This window comes from Rhododendron vialii, chromosome 8a (genome assembly GCF_030253575.1).
Source record: "Rhododendron vialii isolate Sample 1 chromosome 8a, ASM3025357v1".
NCBI classification, from domain to species: domain Eukaryota; kingdom Viridiplantae; phylum Streptophyta; class Magnoliopsida; order Ericales; family Ericaceae; genus Rhododendron; species Rhododendron vialii.
In genome coordinates this window covers 4,253,584-4,271,370 of record NC_080564.1, presented here as the reverse complement: position 1 = coordinate 4,271,370, position 17,787 = coordinate 4,253,584, and the positions used below count along the sequence as shown (strand labels likewise).

Genomic DNA, 17,787 nt, shown 5'->3' with positions numbered 1-17,787 from the left:
AAACACTCTATTTCTCGCTTTCAATCTTCATTCTCACTAATTCTAGTAGACTGAGTTAGACGTTTTTGCTTTCACAACCTTGCATTTAAGCTCCTTCCTGCAGCCAAACCGTGGAACAAAATGAAGAAACAACACAGCAACTTAAAACAATCTCCCTCCGACGATACACAACCATAGTAACCAACCTACCCTTCAGAATCATATTACAAGATGACCATTTTTTCCTTTTTTCGAACTGAGATACCATTCGAAACTTCTTAGTAGTAATCCAAATTTTTCTCATACCATCATATAGACACATCCCCGAGTTTCAAACAGATACAACGGTGTTTTAAGGTCTGCAGCTTTTCAACATGAAACACAAGAAGATGTGAACCAGATCCCTGAAAGCAGTTTTAGCACATACCCCATTATGCAGCAAAATCCAATTCAAAACAGAGATGAAATCCACCAGGAAAATAATGAAGCAAAACTCCAAAATTAATACATTAAACATTACTATAGTTTTAAAACGACCGGCCCTCAACGGAAATGAAAACTGCCAATTCTTACGCAAAACGCTGACAAAATAGAAAAAATTCCAAGATTGAAGAAAGCCCTCAAATTGCCTTGTCCTAACAAGTGACAAAGTACATAATTGTGATTCAATCTCTTAACCCATCCTTTGAGCAACCTCCTTAGCAAGAACCCTCTCTTTAGCCTTGGTCTTGGCTTGGGATTTTGAACCCATTATACCACCACCCCACTTCTTCCTGTACTCGTCATACTTGTCATTGAAGTTGGCCTGAAACAGCAAGTAGGAAAAGTGAGTGATTGTAATCAACAATAAACTGTCACAATCGTTTTTCCCAAAAAAAGGCTAATAATTCTGCAAACCTTTATAGCCTCCAAGATTTTGCTGAATTCCAACTTGTCTTCATTCTTGACAGTGGTCAAGCACAGAACTGCCGCAGTTTTCTGATGGACAATCTGTCGAGAAAGGCTTAATTGATTAGTCCACTAACCCTCGATTCTGGTTTCATGGAAGAGAAAATAGTGGGGACACTTACAGTGCCCAAACGAGCTTTTCCTTTCACAATGCAGTATGGGATCTCCATCTTCCTGCACAATGCGGGGAGCCAGACAACCAGCTCTATTGGGTCCACATCATGAGCAATAACCACCAATTGTGCTTTGTTCTGCGAAAACGAACAGGTTATAACTGTCACTTTTGAAAAATGAAAACTACAGCCCGTCTTCCAGACTTACAATATCTGACTAAAGCAAAACCGTACTTGCTCAATAAGGTAGGTGACATGGTTGAGACCATATTTCACAACAATAGGCTTCTTAGCTTCAATAGGTTTTCCTTCAGTCTCAGCCTGAGCTCTTTTCAAAAGTCTCTCCTTTTTTGCTGCTTTATCCTCGGGCCTATACTTGAGAAGCATCTTACACAAACTCGTTGCTACATATTGTCGAAGGAAAAATTTGTCAAGAAAGTGGAAACAACTAAATTACTAATGGAATACAATTAGCAATAAGAATTATCCTGCAACAGTGGAAATGGCCCAACATACATGTAAACATAACACTGCAATTTATGAACCTAGCCAGATGCAAAGCAACTGGGCATGTTTTGTTAAAACCAGTAAAATGATCAGATGTAATAAGTCCAAAACAACTGGGACTAATGCATTAAGAGCGCAAGGCTCAAAAAGAAGATTGTGTACAATGCTCAGACATATCATGTGCACGTAATAAGAAAACGCACACACAGCTCAATAACTTAGTCCCAGTGTAAGGTGTGCACACAGAGCTACCTAAACTTTGCTTAAAGACTGAATGGTTAGATACAGTAATGTTTGCAAACAAACATTAAAGCAGAATAATACAGAGTGGTATTTTTTCACATTGTTTATCGGAATACATGAGTAAAAACCTGCGAAATATTCACCTCCCCAAATCAATTATCTCCACCAACAACAATATCCCTTTTCATCAACAAAAAGGCTCCTGGCACTGATTTTGTTTTCTAGATCAAAAGTTACATGCCTACGTGAAAGACAGGTGTCGCAACAGATTAATTTTATTATTGAACATACAATTTCCTGGTATGTCAGATATGAATACTGTCAAAGAATCAAAGATGAGCCTAGCAAGGTACTTATAGATATCCACAAATATGAATGGCATATCTGAGAAGGAAAAGATCCCTGCCATTTTTTCCCTATCCTCGTGTAGAGGGAATTCAGCAATACAACACTGCAAGAGTACTATAAAACTATGTGATACAGGCAGACACTAAAGTGGTTAATTAATGACTTGTACCAGTCCTATCATCGTTCTATCATGATGATACACATATGAAGACTCCCCATTTTCTCTTTGAGCAACTAAACATGAAGGAACAACAAAACTTTCCCTATCATTCCTCACATTCAGATAGCAATAATCAGTCCAAGGAAAAAGTGCTTCACTCCATTTTGGTTACCTCATTTACAAGGATCGGTGGTAAATGTGCCCGTAGGCATCTATCATAACAGTCCTAAGCAAATAAATTGCTCACAGAGTAAACAAATACAAAAAGGAAACAAAGAATGACAATTTGTGAAGATCCCTGGAGTTCATAGTTGATACAACCAACAGTTTTCCTCAGGGCAATAAATCAAAATTTAAAGTGAAAAGCATACAAGATGGAAAAAGCAGTCAAATGTAATAAACACAACAAACCAGTCAAATGTATAAACACAACAAACCAAGTACGACATATGCATACTTAATCACACGAAGTGTACTATAGTCTGCAAACAAGGACATGATCTCTCGTGAAGGTACATCTACACATTTCCTATCACTAGTTCATAACTCAATTGAATTCATTCAACGATTCAAGGTCCAAGTAGCTTCTTAACTCGTACAATCTATTCACATAGGTCCATATTTCATGCTTTAACAATAAAATAAACAATTAGAAGCAATATGGTTCCAAATTCCGACTTCTCACCCAAGTTCTTGTCAAGTGTCTTGGTGAATTGGTTCAATGGTGGTGGGACCTTCAATCGCTGATTGAGGATCCTTTTCTTCCTCTGAATCTGAACACCCTTCGGCCACCTCACAAACCGATGCAGATCCTTCTTTGGAGGCAATGCCCCTCCTATCCCAAACTGCTTCGGACGCTTCTCATACAGCGGGTTCACGACCTTCTCCTGTATAATTACAAGCACAGCAATTTTAGCAGCGAACTGCGGTAGCTTCAAGCCCCCAAATTTCATCTACTTCTGCAGGCCCCAAACTTTTTATACTCTAATATTATGCACATACACAGAATTAATACGAGAGTTTAATAACTAACTTTGCCCCTAAATGTGTTAGAATTTGTGATGAAAATGCAAAAATAGAGATCTCCAAGTAATACTACCTTTTAAACTGATGAATTGATAATCAAGTTTTTGTAAATTTGTGTTTTTAAATACTTTCAATGCTTTGATTTGATTTTTCCAGAACTACTTTATTTGCGGATTATATAGGGACCCGAAAACTAAAAGCTGGCCCTAGCAGAAACAAAACTGCATAGGAATATCAACAACGTGCAAATGCATCTACGAATGGATAAACGTAATAACTGGTTCGTACCGGCTTCTTCTTAGCTGCTACGACTGGTTTGACACCTTTCTTTGGGGCCTGTAAAGCACAAATGAAAAGAACAACAAAGTTTAGAACAAAAATGATCGGAAAAACGGGTTTAAGAGAAAATCCAACAACACAATTTCTCCAGTGAACTAAAACATGGTTTAGCAGAAAAGATAACGACGATGAGCTTAAGAAATGCAACCATTTACAAAGATCATGAAAAAGATTCGGAAAATCTACGAACGGATTGAGAGAGATCTGGGCTCACCATTTTCCGGAGGTTTTAGCTGTCTCTTCCGGGCTTCAGCTACTAGGGCTCGAGGACGGCTGCGAAAGGGTAAACCCTAGAAACAAGAGAGACAGCCAGCGAGAAGGAAGTGTGGAGGATTTTATAGTGGTCTTCGTCTTAAACCGGCGTCGTCTTGTGGATAACCCTAGTTCTCTTGTGAAGGAATTGGGCCGTATCAACTGGGCTGCTATGTTAATCGGGCCATTTTCGTTTTTGTCTGAAGACCCTGAAGGCCCAACATTAATGCCCATGCTTTGACTGTAAATGAACTAAGCAGCTCATAAGTTCGAGTTTTCGGCTCGTTTAGTAAATAAGTCGAGTAGATTAAAGAGGCTCATTTAATAGATGACTAAACTCGACTCGTTAAAGCTTGAGTCAAGTTCGAGCTCAAAATTTTGGCTCGTCTTGAGCTCAACAAAGCTCAGCTCGACTCGTTTGCACGAAGAAAAATACTTTTTAATTTTCGTCAAATAAATTCAGGGTATGCCACATGACTCATTGGTATGCCATTTCTCAAGCAGAATTTGGGGGGGAAATAAATATTAAAGTCATTATCATCTCATTAATGTTTATGTGTTGGTATTTATTTATTTATTTGAATTTTTATGAAATGATTCGGGTGATCCAATGATCAATTAATAGATTAAGGTAAAACACAAGTTTTGGCACCATTAGTGGGACTCTGTAAATGGGTGAAAACTGTTGAAATTGCTATGATATAATTGTAACTGGTCATTTTTTGGCCAATATAAGTGAACAACATTCTTGCAAGAATGTTCTTGATGAATGAACAAAATTGGGGTTAGCTCAGTTGGTCAGAACTTTTGCATCTCACTAGGAAGTTAGGAGTTCGAGTCTCTCTATCTGCATGTGGGTGTTCTTCCCTTAGAGGGCTTTTACTTTCTTTATTTGTTTCTACCCTATAATAGGCTTATTTCTTGTATTGATTGAGTGGGCTTTTACTTTCTTTCTTTGTTTCTATCCTATAATGGGTTTATTTCTTATATTGATTGAGTTGTTGGGTTTGGTTGTCTCGTGGGCTCTCACAATTGATGTAGTGTCCTGAGTTTGTATTCTGTGGTTCATATTTGACATAAAAACAATTTCTTGATTGACAAAAATAAAAAATAAAAATTGCACAACTAGGATGTTTTAAAAAAGCATTATCCAATTGCACACTAATTGTTAAAATGTTTGAAAAACTTTTAAATTCGTCATAGACAGCACAATACACAAATAGATCACCCAAGCATCGGCTCACTTATACAATTAAGTATATTATTACCTTCAACCCAAAATATTATTTGTCCAATCCACAAGTGGAGTACTTGAAAACGTAGTACTTATTTTTAAGAAAGAATTAAAAAAAAATTCATCAATCCACTAAACATCAGTAGGAATCGGATTTATTTTTCGGTCCAAGTTTTGGATGAAAGGAAATAGTTGTAATATGGACCATATATCGAAAAAATCAAAGGTTCAGAACTAATTAGAGACTTTTCGCGTGAAAAATCTATGAGTAAATCCAAATAATTAATTGCGGTATTGGACGGTCTAACATTTGACCGTCCACTCTGATAAAAAAATAGTAGTATCAACAACTTTTTAAACTTATGGAAAAAGTCAAATTTAAGTTTAGTATATTCTGAGGTGATAAATTGTTTTTTAGACCTGACAAACATCCGGACGACAAAATTTTCAATGCAAGAAAATGTTCGATGCAATTTTTATTTGTAACGTCTATCTTATAATGTGAGATCTATTCATACATAAAACTCATATCATTAAGAGGTTTCTACAAATAACCATTTCATTGAAGGTTTTTTACAATTGGACTTGTACTTCTGAATTTCCGGGGAGAGAACATCGAGCGACACTGAAATAGACAAACCCACCAACCGAAAAAAGCGCCATTCACTTCCCTTATCTGCACTCCATCCTCCGAGCCTAGAGAAACGGTGGTCGTTGTGGCGGTGATTTGATAACTGTAAGTCCAACACCATTAGCAACGACATGGACAACAAGAACGTCATCGTCTGCGACAATGGCACTGGGGTAACGCTCTTTCCTCTCTCTCTCTCTCTCTCTCTCTCTCTCTCTACCCAATCTTCCATTCTTTTGTTTGATCCCTTGAATTATCAGAAACCCATTTGCTATTTCCATGGGAATATAACCAAATAAATAAGATGGAATTTCATCCCTATTCATTATCCTTAAAGTCCAAGCTTTTCTTTACAATTACGGGGCTTGGTAGGATTTGGGTGATCAGGGGAACGAATATATGTCAATTAATGGTCAGGCAAAAAAAGAAAAAGAAAGAGAATTTGGCAAAATCAAGTCTTGAAGAGCAATTAGTGGTTTTTGAGGTTTTTTTTGTTGCCAAACCCTTTTTCGGTAGTATTCATTTGGATGATAGATGTCTTATACTTGAGTCTTAAAGAGCAATTTAAGTTCAATGAGATTGAAAGATTTCACTGACATGTAGCATTTTTTGCAAGACTTCATGGGTATGTCAATGAATTTTCAGTTGTTGATATTGGACTTACTGAATGCAGTATGTCAAGTGCGGTTTTGCGGGGGAAAACTTTCCCACCTCTGTGTTCCCTTGCGTGGTGGGAAGGCCGATGCTGAGATATGAAGAATCCCTCACGGAACAGGAGCTGAAGGTGCCTATATGCTTCTGTTCAGAACTTCTACATTTTTGTCTGTAGATAGCTTCGACACTTAAACTTGAATGAAGAAAGTGATGAATATCCTTCAGTAGTTTTACGTTGACTAGTTCTAACTGCTTGTGGCAAATGGCACTGCTGAATCTTTTTGCGATTCGTGGTTGAGAAGATCCAGAAACTTCTTCCCAATTTCATTATAAACCATCATCTCATATGTTCCTACAGGTGTATACTTATTATATTCATATAAATTCCATTCAAAAATTCAATCTGTATAGTGATGATATTGGAGAGGTGTTGCAAAAGGCACACTCAGAAGTGTTTGTGTGTAGTGTTAGTCATCAGAGAGAGCTCAAACTCCATCGCTTTTATTACGATTCGAATGAGGTACGTAATGGTAAAGATCAGGGAATGAAAGTTCAGGGCTTGTTGGGGTGTTGTGAAAAACATAAGAGGAAAGAAGGTCATTCCTTTTGGTCCCCGTAGATGCTGAAGGTTTTATAGTTAATTGATTCGTTCTCCATTGGACTAGCATCATGCATAACTTGCTATACTAAGAATCCTTGACCTAATAGGGCTGTGATGCCCGAAGTTCAAATCCAAGACTCTGATTTCTACAACTCATCAACTTCATGTGAAAGAGATTGAGTTTATGCAGACACTTAATAGCACTAGTTAACCAAGACTGCAACCCATAGGCTTCTCTGCAGTTCATGCGGAAAGAATTAAAGTGAAGCATATATTCTCTAGCCATGCTACACTAAAAACATAGGGAAAACTCACCAAAGCTATCCGAAGTTCCTAACCATTACTGGAAAAAAACAAGGACTCCAAGAGAACAGCATACTAATCCTTGAAATAACCAATTCCTGATTCTGGCTGTTCCTGTGAATTTTCTTAATATAGTTTATCTTATGTACTTCATCAAGTGAACACACATTTCATGCTATAATTGTGTTTTTGTTATCAAGGAGACATCACAAGTCCGTTGGGTGTTAATCTCTGCAAAAATGTTAATCTCTGAATTCTCTTAATATAGTTTGGGTGTTAATCTCTGCAAAAATGTTAATCTCTGAATTTTCTTAATATAGTTTATCTTATGTACTGCATCAAGTGAACGCATGTTTCATACTATAATTGTGTTTTTGTTATCAAGGAGACATCACAAGTCCATTGGGTGTTAATCTCTGCAAAAATGTTAGATACAAACTGAGTGCATTGGATCTTTACTTTGGCTATATAACTTCATCTTGTAGCTTTTTATTACTACTTCTTAACTCTAAAGTACTTCTGAATACGTCTTGTATGTAGGATATTGTTGTCGGAGACGCTTGCTTAGACTTGCGGCATCAATTAGATGTTTCTTATCCAGTCACGAATGGTATCGTGCAAAAGTGGGACGATATGGGTCATGTGTGGGACCACGCTTTTTTTAATGAGTTAAAGGTGAAATCTTTTGCAGTCATGGCAGAAATATGTTCACTTTCTGATTCGCTTTGATAGAAATTAGTTTGTTTTGTTTTTTTTGTTGGAATGGAACTGACTTTGTTGCACCTTTTCTTTTAACAGATAGATCCAACAGAATGCAAAATTCTTCTTACAGACCCACCTCTCAATCCCTCGAAAAACCGTGAAAAAATGGTCTTTATCTTTCCCCAGAAAGTCTTTTCAGTTTAGTTGTTAAAACCAATTTACCAGTGTTGACATAATATGGGTCTTTTTATCTGACTTAGCTTCATACTGTAGGTTGAGACCATGTTTGAGAAGTACAACTTCGCTGGTGTCTTCATCCAAATTCAAGCTGTATTAACATTGTATGCTCAAGGTGCTTCTACGAAATATGCAACGTTTAAAGTTCAGAAATTTTTTCTTTTTGTTTCTGCGAGGTGAAATCAAATTTTTACTTCCTTGTAAGGTCCTCAAAGGGAAATGGTAGACAGAACCGGCCTGCCTTTTTGTTGTTCTGACATTCCTTGTTACTATTGTCATTGCTTTTATTTCTTATGCTTGTTGCTATTTGAATTGCTCTTATCAACATCAGCTTCTAATGCGTGTTGACAACAAGTGAGTGATTCAATCTACAATACTTCTTCTTCTTTGGAACTATAACAGGTTTACTGACTGGACTTGTTATCGACTCTGGCGATGGTGTCACTCATGTGGTAAATCAATTTAGATCCTTTCCGCAGTATGATTTTGAAGTATGAATCATCTCTCTGGATCCCAGTTTTTGATGGCTTGATCTTCTCTCCAGGTTCCAGTTGTTGATGGCTACTCGTTCCCCCATCTAACAAAACGAATGAACGTAGCTGGCCGGCACATAACTTCTTATCTTGTTGATCTACTTCAACGTAGAGGGTGTGTGTCAATATCTTTCTAAGCCGCGTCATTTAGATTATCATTATTCTTTGCATTCCTGTGATTTGGAGTAAGTATTTATGCTTTGATTGCAACACAAGCTTTCTTTTATGAAGGTATTCGATGAATAGGAATGCTGACTTTGAGACTGTTAGAGACATCAAAGAGAAGCTTTGCTATATAAGGTGCACAAAAAATATCATAGTTTGGCATACTTTTTCGAAATCTGTTTGATTGCTTCTTATTGGATCTATTCCCTTGCAGTTATGACTACAAAAGGGAGTATCAATTGGGACTTGAGACTACCATCCTTGTTAAGAATTATACTGTAAGTTAATTCTCTTGTTGTGTCTAATTGTAGAAGATCTTCTATGTTACCAAGTTCACGGTTCCTCTATGCGTGTGTGACTGTAACACCGGTAGCATAAAAGGTCCCAAGTGTGAGGTTCCAAGCATTCTTTGTAACTTGATTTTTAATTATGTTCTAGTAGTTTGATATCGATCTTATTTCATGCTGAATACTTAGCAGTTGAAGTATAAATATCTCTTGTAACAAAAAAGTATAATCTGTTGAATATGTTGATTTCATTTGTTCTTCGGAGATATGGCTTAGGTAATTCTTTTGCTGGTTAGAATTGGACGTGCTTTTTCATAATTGATAATAAAATTTTGCTAATCAGCTGCCAGATGGAAGGGTCATCAAAGTTGGCACCGAAAGATTTCAGGCCCCTGAGGCTCTTTTTACTCCTGTAAGTCCGTTCTTTTGCTGTTCACTTGTCTCCTGCCTTGTTACATCTGAATATTCCTTTCCATACTATGTCTCTGCTTCTTTTGAATATGGCTTTTCATTTTGTGCTCTTCTAGAATTTGGGTGCTTTAGGGTAGCCGTTTGTTATAAAAATGGTTTGCTGTGCCACTGCCCATTTAGTTGTCTTAGTTTGTATTGATATGTGTTCTCACGTTGATTAGGTTTGTTTTTAGGAGATGCTTATCTCATTTTGTTTGGCTTGCCACATGAACAAACAAACCATGAATGGAATATATCTGAACGACATGTATGTATGCTCGCTTGGTTGTGAAAATGAACATCATTGCACTTTTTCACGTGATGGGACTTCTACGAGAGAGGCAATGGCCCTAGAACACACATGGCAGATTATGAATAAATATGTGGTCGTAGTTAGGGCTGCAAACGAGCCGAGTTTTAGAGTGCTCAAGCTCGGCTCGTCAAAAATCGGGTTGGCTCGAGCTCGGCTTGAGCTTGTGACGAGCTGCAAGACGCAAGCTCGAGCTTGGCTCGAGATATTTTTACAAAGCTCGAGCTCAGCTCGCTTAGGCTCAGAAAATGCGTTCGAGTTTAGTGCTCAAGGGAAATAAGTTGAAGCCCTCAAGTTATAAAGCATTCTGTGGTGTTTTTTTCTTCTAAAGTAGCGATGTGGGACTCAAGGAAAAGCAAAAGAAGAAGGAAGGTGGTAGTCAGTTTTTCACACCAAAATAAATAATTAAAACTGAGCGAAAACCTCAATTCAAATAGAATAGTGATTTAAGTCCAGGTATCGTACCACGGAGATCAAGAGGCTAAGTTATTTATTTCAAAAATCGATTCTTAATTCAATTCAAGAAAAAGTGATTGGAGTTTGTTTAACTGAAATTATCTAAATAATTGAAAGTAAGAGAGATATTGAATTCGAATATGAAAAAAATGTCTTAGGGTTTCGAATCCACCCTAACTTCGTAACAATGTGATTGTATCGATTTTAGGAAACCAATTACCGAACGACAATGATTCGCCAGAAGCTACAAGCCCTAACGATATCGCCAAGAAAGTAGCATGTACTTGAAAACCGGGCATAACCTATCTTCGTTTGGCACGAATCGTCTTCGATTCTACAACTAATTAATCTTGGCACGACTCGTCTTCCCTAGGCATAGATTATCCTAATACTCAATTCCATGCACAAGAATACCGTTGCATAACTATGTATTTGCAATCACAAAAAACAAACACATAACACTAAATTGAAAGAATAAGATCGAAGCATAAAAATAAGTCTCAGCATTATGCAACCGTCGCTTCAGTAATCGAAATCCCAAATTAATGTAAAAACATAGTTACTTGGTTAGGGTTTCATCTACACCCTAAGAAAGAGAATTAGTTGCTCATGGAGAGAAGAGAATCAGAAGGCACTGATGTAATCTCCATGATCAAAGAACAGCAACTACAACTTCCTTGCACGTCCACTGCCTCCGTTGCACGACCCGTTTCCAAAAGCCGCCAAGTCAGTAGGGTATAACGTTGGTTTTATAGGGATTGAAGGCATTAATCACATAATGGTCCCTTGGGCTTTGTCTAATATTAAATTAACCATCCAAAATTCCAAAGCACTCCGTTGCACGACCCGTTTCCAAAAGCCGCCAAGTCAGTAGGGTATAACGTTGGTTTTATAGGGATTGAAGGCATTAATCACATAGTGGTCCCTTGGGCTTTGTCTAATATTAAATTAACCATCCAAAATTCCAAAGCACTCTGCACTTCGACCCAAAACTTTTGCTAACTTCCGTTTTTACCCAAAATCTTGGAAACCGAGCTCGAGCAACATGTAAACGTAAAAACACATAATAAATACCAATTAACAAATATAAAAGACTAATAAATATAGATTGGAGGGCCAAAATACGTATATTTTGGCACTTATCAGAAGGGGTTTCATGGACTTGTCCCACATCGAAAAAATACAAGTTGAAGAGCAACTCAGTACCCTACAAAGCTTCCTGATGGATCTCAACTTTCCACGTGTAGCCACTCCTCTATGACTCATGGACAACCTTTGGTGTTGGCAGTCAAAGAGAATTACTATGGTGATATATATACACACACACACACACACAGAGTCAGTCTCAAACGAGGGAGTCCTTATTTTAGTTAAAATGCGAACCTCCTCATTTCTCCCATTTTTCGATCGAATTTCGATGATCCGAGCCGCTCAATGTGTTCAGAACGTGATTTTAAGAGTACCCGTGAGAAATCGGCAAAAAAAATGACCGGAAAGGGCTTCGTCCGAGCAGTTTTTGTTTGAACCGTTCGCTAAAAAACAAACAAAAACTGCTCAGATGAAGTCCTTCCCGGTCATTTTTTTTGATGATTTCTCGCGGGTACCCTTAAAATCATGTTCTGAACACATTGAGCAGCTCGGATCATCGAAATTCAATCGGGAAAGGGAGGTCCGCATTTTATTAAAATGAGGTGGTCCTTATATATATATATACACACACACACATACTTAGGATCCAATGAGGGATATCGCGCGGTCTTACCGTGCGGGACTCCCCTTTCCCGATCAAATTGCAACGATCTGAGCCGCTCAAAGTGTGCAGAACGTGATTTTAAGGGTACCTGCGAGAAATTAGCAAAAAAAATGATCGGGTAGGGCTTGATCCGAGCAGTTTTTTACTGAACCATTCAATAAAAAACTATTCGGATCAAGCCCTTCCCGATCATTTTTTTTGCTGATTTCTCGCGGGTACCTTTAAAATCACGTTCTGATCACTTTGAGCGGCTCGGATCGTCGCAATTCGATCGGGAAGGGGAGTCCCGCACAGTAAGGCCATGCGGGATCCCTTAGGAGATCCGGACTGTATATATATATACACATAGCCCATGACAGAGAGACTTGATGGAGTGTAGAAACAATACAGTTATGACCTTTGTCATACAAAAAATGTTGCTGAGTTGGAAGTCGTAGTAGCTTGATTTAAATATGGTATATTTATTTTCATAGAGTTTGAATCCTATTTACATTTCTAATCAGAATAGTTAGATTGTTATGAAGGTGTGAGTTCTTGAAGCCCAGATTTTGGGTAACGAGATTCAGGGCCGGCCCAATGGGAAGGCCCAAGAGGCCTCCATATTTTGGGCCAAAAATGGGGCATGCCCCCCTTTTTAAGATAAGTATATATATATATATTCTGTGTGCAACTACAATAGAAACTCCTTTGGTGGTTCAATAGTAAAGTGTTTGCTCTTTTACATAAGATGTCTAGATTCAAATCCTAGTAAGGTACTTTTTTGTAGTGTCTTTTTGCCAAAAAATATTTCCTCCTATCACACAAATTGGGGCTACTGTGACTCAAACCTGAGTCCACTGAATATTATTGCAACCGCACAAGCCATTAAGGCCGAAATATTTACCATGTTGAATAGTATGAATGAAAATTGTACTCCTATATGAGTAGAAAAGTATTTCTGTTTATTGTTTTTAAATTAGAAAATTTATGTAGGACATTATTCCACCACTTGGCCTAAGGCATCCAAATACCTTGGGCCGGCCCTGACGAGATGGCATATTTTGAGCCTTCCTTACAAGTTTTGTACTGATGACTCAGATTTTTATAATCAGATTGGTATGCTGATGAAACAAACAGTTTTGAGTGCTGCTAAAACAATCAGTGTCAACTGATTGTAGACCAACCCCTAGAATGCTAATTTTAAAAGCTTTAACGTACTTGAATTTAAGAGCTAGGAGGTCACACAGATAAAAGTTAAAAGGTGCTTTCCTCTTGCAGGAGCTCATAGATGTTGAAGGTGATGGAATGGCTGACATGGTATTTCGTTGTATTCAGGAAATGGATATCGATAATCGAATGATGGTATGTGGAACATTTCATTGCAATAATGCCTACTTAAAAGATGGTATCTCCTCTATGACTTTTGCAAATACATGGAACTGTCTATCTTGCTAGCGCTCGGAACAAAGAGCTAGCTTCCTGCGAGCTACGTGCATAAGATTCTTGGGAGGTGTGGCTCGAAGGAAATCCAATCCGAATCAATTGCATTAGTGCTAGCGCACTACGGCTTTTCAGCCTCTAGATGTTTGATGATGATACTCTAGCCATGCTATAGATGTAGCTAATAAAGAAAGTCAAACTCGGGAACTTCAACTCACAGATGCCATATCCCAAGAGTTCTTTCTCCATGGCTAACTAATAGCTGAAACATAACTAATAATTGACTGAACCAAGTAAAGGGGCAAGCCAAAACCAGCTGAAGGAAGGGCTTCATAGGCCATAGCCTTAATATTTATTAAAAGGGGAGCTTCTTATTATTATATTCTAAACTAAGAAGCTAACGGGGCTGGGAATCGCAATAATTGAGAAGTCCTCCATTGAATGGGTGGGAAAGAAAGGTTCAGAAATGGCCGGATTTGCAGGAGGAAGGGTGGCCCCACCCTGAAACTAAAGTGTATGTACATAAATAAAGAGCCTGGTTTTGGCATTTACTCGATAGGGCTCCTTCCCATCTATCTTGACCGAGAAGAGGGGGGAGGTTCTTGTGGAAGTCCTTCCCACCCTTCTCTATTTTGAGGGATCCCTCATATTGAGGATTCTAGGCTTCCCAGACTCGTAAGAAAAGGCTAGGAACAAGAAGAGGGTCAGTAGTCTCTGCCGTTGCTTCTTTTTGCTTTCAATGGGACTTTGCCATGTCATCTTTGACCTTATTGAAGAACCTATTTCAACAACTTTTCTTTCAAGTCTGTTAAAATACGCCATAAGAGGAATAGGGGTGCAGGCCAAGTTCCTGTGCTTATAGAAGAGAAGATAAGGTCGGCCTTTGCATATTATTCTTTATTCCCTCGAGAAGTGAAAGATGAAATCTAGCAGCTTATTGTCTTGTCATGGATAGTGCTGGTGCCTTGGCAGTTATGACAGCTATTCATAAATGTTTGTGCTTTGATTAAAAAACGAGCATGCTTTGCCTGCACATGTGCGTTACCAAACTGATTTATGGAACACTTGAGGTGGTTAGTTCGTGAGAGAACCAAAATATGTTCCATGAAAAAAAAAAGAGAGAGAGAAACTTCTGAGAAACAAAATTTATCATACACATTAGAGGCAGGTCCTGGAGGCCTGGGGCCATATACTCTTCGTATTGAATTTGGATTATTTCATGTATTTTTTAGCTCCTAATTTAATCTAATTTTGGCAGCTCTACCAACACATAGTTTTAAGTGGAGGGAGTACTATGTATCCTGGATTGCCTAGTCGGTAATAACCTTAAATCTTTTTTCCATTCCGCTGCTTTCTTCTTGTTGGTATCTTCCTATTGTTTCTCGTAAGTTCTATTTGCATGGAGTTTCAACTTATCAGACTTTTCAAATTTTAGCCCACGTAATCATTGTTTTAGGTTCTTCATTTGGCTCTAGGTTCTTTATAGAAACTTCAATTTTGTATGTGTTACAATCTTAGAACTAAAAACAAATGGTATCTTACAATCTTGTAATATTCTCCTATCCATATTTAGTTGATCTCTTCTGGTTGTTCCTTACTAGACGTGTGCGGCTATGTAATTGTAGATACATTAGGATCTTCTGGCCTTCTGAATAGTGGTCTGACCATCCTCTACCTTTTAGCATGCGGCTTTTTAATTTGGGATGCATCAGATCTTCTGGCCTTCTGAATAGTGGTCCGACCATCCTCTACCTTTTAGTATGGAGATTTCTAGTCTTGTGGTTTCTGTAATTTTTTGTGCCAGGACATTGTTAAAGTTTGTTGTTCTTTTTTCATTTTCTACAGCCTGGAGAAAGAAATTTTAGACCGTTACCTTGAAGTTGTTTTGAAGGGAAACAAGGATGGGTTGAAGGTAAGATCTGAATTACCCATGAATGAAAAGAGAAGAAAAGGAGACGGATAAAAATCAGATTCTTTAAAATGTCAATCTAATAACGAGGGTATCATTCCATATCCAAGTTCACTAGTCAATTTGATCTTGATCTGATAGGGTAATCTCCTTGTAGTGGTTTTCCAGAATTCCAAAATGGAGCCTTACTGGGGTATCCACCTCAGGTTAACTTGTTCAGACGGAGACTAAATGTTAAATTGCTTTCAGTTTTCATGTCTTTTAGCTGGATTATTTGGCTAGAGGGAACCATTTGTTTCGGTAATCCGAACTTGTCCCAGTGAGTAGGATGGAATGCGAGGAGGAGTGTGATAAGCTGAATTTTGAAGTTCTCTTCAAACACTATGCATCAGGTAGTACACAAAATAGAGATGTGAGGGCCAGTGGGATCGGCCGCTGTACAATTGAAAGAAATTGAAATGCTTTTTGGTGATGAAGGTTAAAATGGTTGTCTTGTGTGCAATGTTTTCATAGATACAACGAAGATATCTAGACAAATAAATGAACAACTAACATATTCTTGTAGACAGTTGAATAGACGACTAAAGATATGCTTTTGACTTGTTTATTAGTGAGGAGTTTATGTAGTTCCACTTGGCTCAGAAACTACAGTTAGTCACAAACTCAATTTGTCATCTTCTACTTCTATTGTTACAGAAACTACGGTTGCGAATAGAGGATCCGCCACGAAGAAAGCACATGGTGTACCTTGGAGGGGCAGTCCTTGCAGGAATTATGAAGGTATAGCTTTCTCTCTCAAAAAAAAAAAAAAAACCTTTTCTCTCTCTGCAACTAGGGTTTCCGTCGGGGGGAGGAGGCCGCCTCCTCCACCTCCCCCCCCTCCCCCCCTTCTTCCTGTATTTCCCCTCATCCTCCTCTCTCCTCTCCGCTGCTTGTGTGTATCCCTCTCCGTTTTGTGTCTTAATTAAGTGTAGATGAGCGGCGTCCAGGCTCAGATGGTGGCGTGTGGGTTTAGTTCCAATCCATCTCCTTTTTAGCTCAAATCTGGTAGATGGTGGCCGACGGCGGACAATAACAATGAGGATGGGTTAGGGTTTTTCTTTCTATCTTATTTTCCTTAGTTTGGCTTCTGTTTCCAGCTGGTCTTCCCGGTCCGGCGGTTTTCCCGGTCTGGTTTCCCATATCCGGTAGGTGATGGTGGTGGGTAATAATTTCCTTACTTTTTTTTGATTCGTGTTTTGGCCCTGGATATGGTATCATGCCCCCTGTGGTCGTGTCGCTGACTTTGTTGGCGTTCTCTCTACACCATGAGCCCGCCAGCATTGGCTTTTAGATAGCAGATCTATGGAGGAGGTCTCCATCGGTGCTTGTGTAAATCGTCGAATGGGATATCTGCCAGCCTTAGGGGATTGTTTGTCTTGATCGCAAACTCCACTTGTCCCGAACTTTGTTTTCGGTGTGAAGAGAGCATTTGGCTCTTGTTTGGATTCGGGCATTAGTCTGCCAGGTTTGGCTGTATTTTCCTTTTCATTGTGCCGCAAGGCTTTTCATGAAATGCAATTCTTCATGTCGGATCCAAAAAAAATAATACAAGTAATAAAAAAGAAAGATAGGCAGCAGACATTGAATGTGTGGAGAAATTTGATTACTTGTGCAGGATGCACCTGAGTTCTGGATTAGCAGAGAAGATTACCTGGAAGAGGGAGTTGCCTGCCTAAGCAAGTGTGGCCAGACATGATTTTTTCTTTTTTTGAAGCAATCTGCTACCGTTCTCATGATAGAACTCTTGTCTGCTGCCTTGCCGTGCCCTTAACGTCTACTGAGAAGTTGTGTTGTATTAAGCATTACTTCATTTGTATCTTGAAAGTTGGTTTGTATCTTGAAAGTTGGTACTCATTTCTGCTTGGTTATTATGCAGATGAGTTTCGTGTCTATTTGAACCATTGTTGTACTAAAATTTTCATTGGATCCTATCCAGTCCGTCTACTATACAGGGAAAGAAATGAACTTTTGGAGTTTTAGACTGTACCATTCCAAATTACGTTTGAAATTTGATTGCTTTCATTCGCTTTCTGCTCCCCATAGTTTGCATTCTAATTTCTGTCATCCTGCATTTACATTTTAAACTCTCATTGATCAACCGATGACCTACTGACGGCAGAACAAGTGTTGAGCACTTCCAAGGTAATTGCAGACTCCAAAGAAAAAGGTAATCGCAACCTCTGGAG

General features: G+C 38.5%; 2 protein-coding genes across 2 annotated transcripts; one reads left to right on the top strand and one right to left on the bottom strand.

Annotated features, from left to right (window-relative positions):
- Positions 1–459: 459 nt before the first annotated feature.
- Positions 460–4,005, bottom strand: LOC131299008 (large ribosomal subunit protein eL8y). The gene is made up of 7 exons (XM_058324534.1): positions 3,878–4,005; positions 3,613–3,660; positions 2,984–3,185; positions 1,275–1,444; positions 1,050–1,178; positions 877–969; positions 460–784 (listed from the first exon to the last, which is right to left on the bottom strand). Exons 1-7 carry the CDS (start codon positions 3,878–3,880, stop codon positions 653–655), a joined length of 777 nt encoding a protein of 258 aa, XP_058180517.1. The 5' UTR covers positions 3,881–4,005; the 3' UTR covers positions 460–652.
- Positions 4,006–5,700: 1,695 nt separating this feature from the next.
- On the top strand, positions 5,701–17,583 carry LOC131336030 (actin-related protein 2). Its single transcript, XM_058371634.1, has 15 exons — positions 5,701–5,953; positions 6,454–6,564; positions 7,879–8,013; positions 8,137–8,208; positions 8,314–8,392; positions 8,680–8,729; positions 8,822–8,925; positions 9,042–9,110; positions 9,190–9,253; positions 9,606–9,674; positions 13,489–13,572; positions 14,909–14,967; positions 15,496–15,562; positions 16,256–16,339; positions 17,217–17,583. The coding sequence occupies exons 1-15, from the start codon at positions 5,912–5,914 to the stop codon at positions 17,295–17,297; spliced, it is 1,170 nt and encodes a 389-aa protein (XP_058227617.1). The 5' UTR covers positions 5,701–5,911; the 3' UTR covers positions 17,298–17,583.
- Positions 17,584–17,787: the final 204 nt, after the last annotated feature.